The sequence below is a fragment of the Sinocyclocheilus grahami genome, unplaced genomic scaffold (assembly GCF_001515645.1).
Source record: "Sinocyclocheilus grahami isolate Dianchi unplaced genomic scaffold, SAMN03320097.WGS_v1.1 scaffold1551.1, whole genome shotgun sequence".
NCBI lineage: Eukaryota > Metazoa > Chordata > Actinopteri > Cypriniformes > Cyprinidae > Sinocyclocheilus > Sinocyclocheilus grahami.
In genome coordinates, this window is record NW_015506730.1 from 146672 (window position 1) to 156207 (window position 9536).

A 9536-nucleotide genomic window follows, 5' to 3' on the forward strand; every position below is an offset into this window, starting at 1 on the left:
TCCTATTAAAATCCAATGTTTGTCTGACCCATCTCTGTCCAGAAGGGGGCACTCTAATCACAATCCAATGTTATGATGGAGTTCATAAAAATGCTTGTGTGTGCTAAACAACCTCTGTCTCTAGCATTAACATTAATAATGTTTAATTATTTATTCGTATGATGAACATAAATTAAACTGCATTCTAAAGTTGAAAAAACTGACAGAACGAAAAGATTGAACTGCTTTATTTCAATTCCCTAATCGTTTGGGAATTTCACATGAAGGTGGTCACAATGCAGATTTTGCAGCGGGTTCGAGTTGTTTACATGGATTCGCCGCATTTGCCAACAAAGCTGCTTTGACAGTATAAAACTTTTGCTCTCAAAATTTAGAAGGCATCTTTACAGTAAACAAACAGCAGGAAAACTGCATCTGGAGGAACCTGTTAATTTATTTTTTGTCATTCACAGCCCACATAACCAGTATACATGACATGGGCCCACTGTTATGCTTTAATAACTCCTCTGACTGTTGAAGAGAATTGCTGAACGATTTCATAAGCTGAGATCAATGCTGAATATCCATATCAGTTGACACCAAACTCCTAAAGAATATTTACTTGAGTTTATCTGAGGTTTTTATTTTTGTCTGTGCACTTGTGGATGATTCTAGACACTTCAAGATGTTCATCTCATCTATATGTTGCAGTATTTTTTGTGTCTTATCTGTCTCCTTTCTGACAGTCAAGATGTAAAAGCTGCTGGAGTTTCTTCACATTTCTAAGTATTTCTATTAGAGTGGAGATTGTTATATAAAAGGTGCCAGTCCTAGACAGGGTGTTTGTAACCAAAAATCAGTTTCCACACCCTTGAAGTCTTTCTTACAGAGTAGTGTCACTGCACTGTAAATAAACAACATATAGTTAGTTAGTGTCGAAGATGTATTTATTACTTGTTTATACTGACTATAGACCAATAGTATATACAATGCAGGAAAAAGTAAAAGAATAAAAAGAAGCAAACTGCACATTTAAAACTTGTACGTACGTAAATAAAAAAAAATTTAAAAACACATAAAACACTACCTGGAAGTGCTGACTAAACAAAAGAATCTGGATTGTGTGAAATATATAAAATCAGAACGTAGCCTGAACACAGAAAGGTTTGATGTGCTTCATTATTTACAGTTTAAATTTACACCTGCTTATGAACAAGACAGTGAAATCCGAACTTTCTGACATTTATGTGAATCAGCAGGTTTCATCAGACTTTTCCAATTATGGCCATATGAACAAGATTATGATGGTGGAAAAAGTGTTGTCAGTTGTGTGTTTGTTGTTTCATCTGACACAGAGACAGTGAAGAACCAAAAACCTTGAATCCAGCGTAGAGGGGTTCAGTGAATGTGGTGTTGAGTGTGTGTAAGTGTGTGAGTGTGTGTGTGTCAGAGACGCTGTAATACGACAGACTGCCAGCCGACCAGTCCAGACACACTCCTACTCTATTAGATGATAAAGGGATTGATACTCTATTGCTGACATTATTGTGCCAGAAAGAAAATCCACTAGCATTGCAGAAAAGACTCCAGGATTTGTCATTGTATCCAAACTTACAGACAGTCCCTTCTTTCCTGCTGATCCCTTTATAGGCCACTGCTATACGAGCCCAAGAATCCCATTCAATCTCCCAGTAACAGCGTCCAGTCAGACTCTCTCGACACAGAACCTGAGGAATATCAGCAAATCTCTCTGGATGATCAGGATACGGCTGATGATCCTCCACATACGTGATCTTTCTGTTTTCAGACAGGATGAGCTGAGTGTTTGCTGTGTTTGGATCCAGTGTGAGATCACAGGCATCTGAACACAGAAACACAGTGCATTAATCATTTGTTTTCATTAAACGAGCATGTCTGTATCAGAGAAAGAACCTACATTTCAATAGTCCTGGTTTGATCCTGAAAGGTCCGCCATGATCCAAACTAAAGATACACACAAACATACAAACAAAAAGAATAGTGAGTAATGGGAATAGCTATTCACATACAGACCATTAAAGCTGTCATGAAATCAAAAATGTAATGAACCTTCTGATCAAATCGTTCTCTTTTTTTCTCAGTATCCAGCACAGCAGCCAATCAGTGTTTGTTGATCAATGTGCAGGCAAACATCCCGCCCACAGCGCTTGGTGCGAAGTTGAGAGTGAATCATATGTTAAACTTTAACACTGTATATATCATATATGGTTTTACTCATTCTATGGGTGTTATGGGTCTGTTTATAGTAAGTGTATCTGATCTTTGTAGCGATCGCATGTGTGATATGCTTGACCTAGCTGTCTATTATATTTCACTGTTTTTGTTATGGCCAATGCTATGATATGCTATGATATCATGTTTTAGCACAATGTTGTGCTGTATGTATTACCTTTATTCATAGTTGCTTGTATTGATGTTATTTATGTACATTTTATTTGCATTTCAGTGTAATTTGTTCGCTAATAGTAGTAGTATAGTAGTATACTTTTATTGTCCTCAAGAGGAAAATTGTTATGGACTACATGTTGCTGCAGACATACAATAAACATATAAAAACTAAATGAAGTAAAATCAAGAAAATAAAATCAAGATTAACTCTTGTTATACAACCGCACCGATACAGGTACAAAGGAATTGTTATATCGATTTAACTTACACATTGGGATTCTATATCTTCTACCAGAGGGAAGTAGTTCATATTGTAAATTATTGTGCCAGAAAGAAAATCCACTAGCATTGCAGAAAAGACTCCAGGATTTGTCATTGTATCCAAACTTACAGACAGTCCCTTCTTTCCTGCTGATCCCTTTATAGGCCACTGCTATACGAGCCCAAGAATCCCATTCAATCTCCCAGTAACAGCGTCCAGTCAGACTCTCTCGACACAGAACCTGAGGAATATCAGCAAATCTCTCTGGATGATCAGGATACGGCTGATGATCCTCCACATACGTGATCTTTCTGTTTTCAGACAGGATGAGCTGAGTGTTTGCTGTGTTTGGATCCAGTGTGAGATCACAGGCATCTGAACACAGAAACACAGTGCATTAATCATTTGTTTTCATTAAACGAGCATGTCTGTATCAGAGAAAGAACCTACATTTCAATAGTCCTGGTTTGATCCTGAAAGGTCCGCCATGATCCAAACTAAAGAGACACACAAACATACAAACAAAAAGAATAGTGAGTAATGGGAATAGCTATTCACATACAGACCATTAAAGCTGTCATGAAATCAAAAATGTAATGAAACTTCTGATCAAATCGTTCTCTTTTTTTCTCAGTATCCAGCACAGCAGCCAATCAGTGTTTGTTGATCAATGTGCAGGCAAACATCCCGCCCACAGCGCTTGGTGCGAAGTTGAGAGTGAATCATATGTTAAACTTTAACACTGTATATATCATATATGGTTTTACTCATTCTATGGGTGTTATGGGTCTGTTTATAGTAAGTGTATCTGATCTTTGTAGCGATCGCATGTGTGATATGCTTGACCTAGCTGTCTATTATATTTCACTGTTTTTGTTATGGCCAATGCTATGATATGCTATGATATCATGTTTTAGCACAATGTTGTGCTGTATGTATTACCTTTATTCATAGTTGCTTGTATTGATGTTATTTATGTACATTTTATTTGCATTTCAGTGTAATTTGTTCGCTAATAGTAGTAGTATAGTAGTATACTTTTATTGTCCTCAAGAGGAAAATTGTTATGGACTACATGTTGCTGCAGACATACAATAAACATATAAAAACTAAATGAAGTAAAATCAAGAAAATAAAATCAAGATTAACTCTTGTTATACAACCGCACCGATACAGGTACAAAGGAATTGTTATATCGATTTAACTTACACATTGGGATTCTATATCTTCTACCAGAGGGAAGTAGTTCATATTGTAAATACAAGAAATTAGTTTGATCACCAAGAATCCTCTCTACCTGATTAAGAACACATTCCTCATATAAAACTTGAAGGTTAAAATGTTCATCATGCCAAACAATTCTCCATGCTGTCAATAACAGGTGCATCAACTTAGATTTAAACTGTACTGATGGGTTACCAAACCACACTGTGATACCATACCTAACAATACTTTCTAAAACAGCTTTCTAAAACAGCAGCATAAGATTCTTGTTTACTCCATAGAGACGTAACCTACGTAAGAAATACAGTCTCTGTTGTAGTCGAATGCAAACCCATTCAATGTGTGTTTTCCATATAAGTGAACTATCTATATAAACACCCAAGTAAGAATAGTACCACTTAATAATACATGGGTTTACACTCAGCTGCTTCATTTTATCACTTAACAAATGCTGTTAAATCGTGTTAAAAGCGGAGCTAAAATCAACAAACTAACCGAGCATAAGCTTTAGGATCTTCTAAATGCTTCAAAATCAAGTGCATAATGCTGTTAATAGCATCTTCAGTTCCTCTCCCTTGTCTATAGGCAAACTGTAAGGGATCTAGATTACTAGCAACCTCTGCTTTCAACATAGATACAACACACTTTTCAAAACATTTCATAATCACAGATGTTAATGCAACCGGTCTAAAATCATTATTCTCTAAAGGCCTAGCTATCTTAGGAACAGGTATAATCAATGTTCTTTTCCACAAACTGGGAATAATACCTGAATCCAAAGATTGTTGAAATATAGGAAGCCAAGCTGGAGTCAATTCATCTGCACAACACTTAACAATATACGGAGAAATTCCATCTGGGCCTGCCGATTTCTTTGAACAGATATGTTTAAAATAGAAATGAATCTGTTTCGAATGAATCAATAACTTATCTTTGATGATATCTGGAGAAAAATCCCTTACACCAATACTATTCCCAGAGATATGCCCATGCTTCTCAAATCTTAGATAAAAGCTAAGTGCTTGTTTTTGAGATATGTAAACAACTAATGTGCATATGCATGGAACATGTCCAGACAGAGCACTGCTGATTCGATATGCGACAGATAAAGCTGTTTACTGCTTAATTTAATGTATATGATATAGCGAGTAGGGCTGCCCTAATCGTTAGTTGACCAGAAGAGGCTTGGTCGACCAAATTTTTATTAGTCGCTTGGTCGCAGGAAAAAAAAATACACATTGGTGAAGTCACGTAGTCTGTGACGGACAGATCATTAACAGCTAGTCTATGGTAATACAGTACATCGGGCAGGACATCCAAATGCTTGACTATCATTCATCAACCTCAAATATGGCTTATCATCTAAAATATGTAAGTATTAGCAACTTTACATGGCCGCATAATCTAACGTTAACCTAGAAAAATGTGCGCTATATTCAAGTGTCTGTGTGGAGTGTGGAGCTGAACAGTAGCTCTCTGCAGGACAGATGGAGGCGCCGGTGCACTTACTTGCACTTAAAATACTCCTCATTTTTTGCTCATACAGATAAGAGTAATACATCTTTCGAATCTGTAAAGACTCGAGTTTATTTGTGTGCACTCACAATAACAACAAAACATTGTGCTTTTGTAAAATAATGAAAGCAAACAGGATGCACTTTCTGCCGTCTCGGTCTCGGAAACTCTGTGTACAGTATATATAAAATATATCTATAGAGAGTGAAATGTCTACTTTCAAATGAATCAATTCAAATGGAAAACAAATTCTCAGATTATGTAATCTGCATGAAACATGCATACAGGCGGAGATGACGATGACAAAAACAAAAAAAGCACTAGTTTATCAATGAATTATTAAAATGTTAATGCAGCCTCCTTACTGTTTTTCCCTGACACATTCCTAATATTTACTTCGGCCGGTGTGCTGTGGCAAGCTTTATACGTGCATTTGAGTGCTTACTAGGCTATGTAGGCAATTAAAGGCTCATTATAATGATTTAAATGGTTTATTAATAAACGTGCGATTAGTCGACTAATGCTTCAAATGAACGATTACTAGTCGACCAGAAAAATCCTTAGTCGAGGGCAGCCCTAATAGCGAGTTTGTTTTCTTCTATTTATTAATCTGTTCAATTGTGTATTTGCTGAATATTCGTCATGTATATTTATATTTACTTTGCATTTTTCTGTTTTTTATAGAAAAAACACACACACTACTATACACCTACAACTAAGGAGAACTGTTCAGCCCTTGTTAATCACTGATGACATATGAGTTACTCCCATATTTCAACCATCGTTGGCCAAGTCTCTTACCGGACACCCGTTTCAAACCTTTCAAACCTTTAGGTTTCAAACCTAACCAGCAATTTACTCAAATTTACTTGCAGCAGCTAACTGTTGGAGGGATGTGGTTCAGGATATTCTGCCCAAGCCGTCAAACTGACGTCATCAGAGAAGGAAAGCCATGCCTCAAGACTAGCAATGAGACAGGAGGAGTGCTAAAATAAAACCCCGCCCTCTATTCAATATTCTGTTTCAGTTGCAAATGCATGACTATGCTGAAATAAAGTTAGCAGCAACTTCCCGTTCATGCAGACTTTAATATAACGAGTCAATTATGGGCCACAGCCATATCACCCTGCTGCCCAAGAGTGGTTGCCCACTGAAGCTAAGCAGGGTTGAGCTGGTCAGTACCTGGATGGGAGACCTCCTGGGAAAACTAGCTATTGGAAGAGGTGTTAGTGAGGTCAGCAGGGGGTGCTCACCTTGTGGTCTGTGTGGGTCCTAATGCCCCAGTGTAGTGATGGGGACACTATACTGTCAACAAGCACCGTCTTTCGGATGAGACGTTAAACCGAAATCCTGGCTCTCTGTGGTCATTAAAAATCCCATGGCACTTCTCGTAAAGCGTTATATAAACAGTGGACGCAGTTAGTTTTTTTGGGGCAGCAACAGAGTTTCACAAGTGTGTTTGTTGACGAAGGTTTTATAAACAAGGCCCAGTTCGACGCTGTATTTGCACATTGTTTGATACTGAAAGATGGAGCGGTCCCAGCTATAAAAGTCCCGGTCATGATTCAGAACTGCAGACCGTAAGTGAAACGGCATCAAATGTCTGTTTTGTTGGCAATCGGCGCTCAAGTGCTCGTCACTCTTTATCTCCGCCCACGGTGCGCCTCCAGGAGCTCGTTTTTTTCCCCGGAGAGAATCATAAAGCTGTATCTTTCTTTTATAAATATGATCAAACTAAAGACTTTTTGGAGATATGAAGGATGCAGTACTACTCTATAGGTACTCAAGATTAACATGAGATTGGGTGAAACTGTGTGTGTTATGTCCCCTTTAAGTTTAGAAAAATTGAGAAAAAATAACATACTTAATCGCAAGCTTGTTAATTATTCCTGAATAATTCTCACTTCACGCTGAACTCAAAAGTTGTCAGCCCTGTTTAAAGTAAGTTGAAGTTTTAGGTTTCCTGAACAACAAAAAAAATGTCTGTAGCCTACAAGGTAATGTTATATCGTTTGCTCCAACCACTGGTTAAATAAGAGAAATAAGTTAAGGCTGATGATACACAGGGCAACTTTTTGAGCAATGTTGCCATCAATGGGCAACCAGGTGAGACACAGGGCCCATGACTGATCTAAATTATCCAGATAGAAATTTACCTATTCTTAATGGGAAAGTGCCTAAGCAACATTGCTCAAAAAACATCTGAAGTTACGGTATGTTTAACTAATGTGGGGTAATGTGAAGTATGCAATCATAGGATTTATTCATGCTTTTTTATGCCAGGTTGGGGTAATACACTGATTTTCTATCATGGTCTATGGACCCCCTGAATTAGCCTTGGCCACCCCATCTATAAAACTATAGCTCCGCCACTGTTTGGGCATACAACAATACACAATAAAGTGTTATATAAATGCATCTTTCATTCATTCATTCAATTATGATTTATGTTTTAGACAACTTTGTCTGCAGTTTACAAATCCAATACTCTTATCACTACATGAAGAGATGAGTAATACATTTGCGAACATTAAAGACCCCCTGTGGTGAAAATCTGTTTTTTAAAAAACATTCTTTACATGCCTATCCGGTATTTCAATATGCTTAAAGTGCCCCTATTATGCCATTTTCAATATTGACTTTCATGCAGTGTGTAATGTATGTGAATGTAAACGATGTGCAAAGTTGTAAATAAAGTTATTGTCTCCGAAAAGAGTCAACTCTGAACAGCCTAAACAAGTCAGTAATTCGAATCCCACTTAGGCGGGCGTATTGTTTTCGACACTCATTGTAGACTGATCACAATAGACTAGGCCATCTGACCAATCAGAGCAAAGTAGGCTCACAGAAAGGAGGGGTTTAGAGAGACTGAATCTTAGAACTGCTTTGAATTAATTATTTGAGAATCGTTGGAAAATGAGATGATACTAAATATGTTGAGAAAACAAAATAATTTTTTGACCTTGCATGCATGTAAACATATCGGAGGAGACTCCCATTACAATATTAGCAACCTTAAAAATGGCACAATAAGCACACTTTAAAGAGAAACATTGTGCAAATTCATCAGTCAGCACCATTGCTAAGCACTTTCTACCTAAAACTACAGTGTAACAAAGACAGTCTAAAACATGGTTTGAAACCGCCCCTATTTCCTATATTTACAAACATGCAACCATGTAAACATGTTTCTCTCGTGGATTTAGATTTAACAGAATAATTCCACTTATGTTGCCCTTTTACTGTAAAATGCTCCTAAACATAAAAAATAGCAGCGCTCCACATACTTGAGTATCTGCAGTTTATAGTTTGGATCCTGCAGTTTGTGTTTGAGCAGCTGGAATCCTGATGGTCCTGGGTGATTGTAGCTCAGATCCAGCTCTCTCAGATGTGAGGGGTTTGAACTCAGAGCTGAAGACAAATAACCACAGCCTTCCCCTGTCACCATACAACCAGACAACCTACAGAAACACACAGACAGATCATCTACAGACACAGTCAGATCATCTACAGACACAGTCAGATCATCTACAGACACAGTCAGATCATCTACAGACACAGTCAGATCATCTACAGACACAGTCAGATCATCTACAGACACAGTCAGATCATCTACAGACACAGTCAGATCATCTACAGACACAGTCAGATCATCTACAGACACAGTCAGATCATCTACAGACACAGTCAGATCATCTACAGACACAGTCAGATCATCTACAGACACAGTCAGATCATCTACAGACACAGTCAGATCATCTACAGACACAGTCAGATCATCTACAGACACAGTCAGATCATCTACAGACACAGTCAGATCATCTACAGACACAGTCAGATCATCTACAGACACAGTCAGATCATCTACAGACACACACAGAGAGAACATATACACACACACAGACAGATCATCTACAGACACACAATCAGATCATCTATAGACACTCAGACAGATCATCTACAGACATACAGACAGATCATCTACAGACACACAGACAGATCATCTACAGACACACACAGTCAGATCATCTACAGACACACTGACAGATCATCTACAGACACACAGACAGATCATCTACAGACACACACAGTCAGATCATCTACAGACACACATATAGATTATCTACAG

At 37.8% G+C, this 9536-nt stretch overlaps 1 protein-coding gene across 2 annotated transcripts in view; it reads right to left on the bottom strand.

Annotated features, from left to right (window-relative positions):
- Positions 1–1080: 1080 nt before the first annotated feature.
- LOC107571135 (NACHT, LRR and PYD domains-containing protein 12-like) overlaps positions 1081–9536 on the bottom strand; it is a 10350-nt gene continuing 1894 nt past the window's right edge. Inside the window, exons 3-5 of one of the 2 annotated variants that reach the window (XM_016257419.1) lie at positions 8695–8868; positions 3119–3165; positions 1081–1840 (exon numbers count right to left, since the gene is read on the bottom strand). In XM_016257419.1, coding sequence (XP_016112905.1) covers positions 1302–1840; positions 3119–3165; positions 8695–8868 — 760 coding nt within the window. In that variant the 3' untranslated portion in view covers positions 1081–1301. Of the gene's footprint in view, positions 1841–2729; positions 3044–3118; positions 3166–8694; positions 8869–9536 lie in introns of those variants that run through there. The other variant, XR_001607140.1, reaches the window with a different exon arrangement.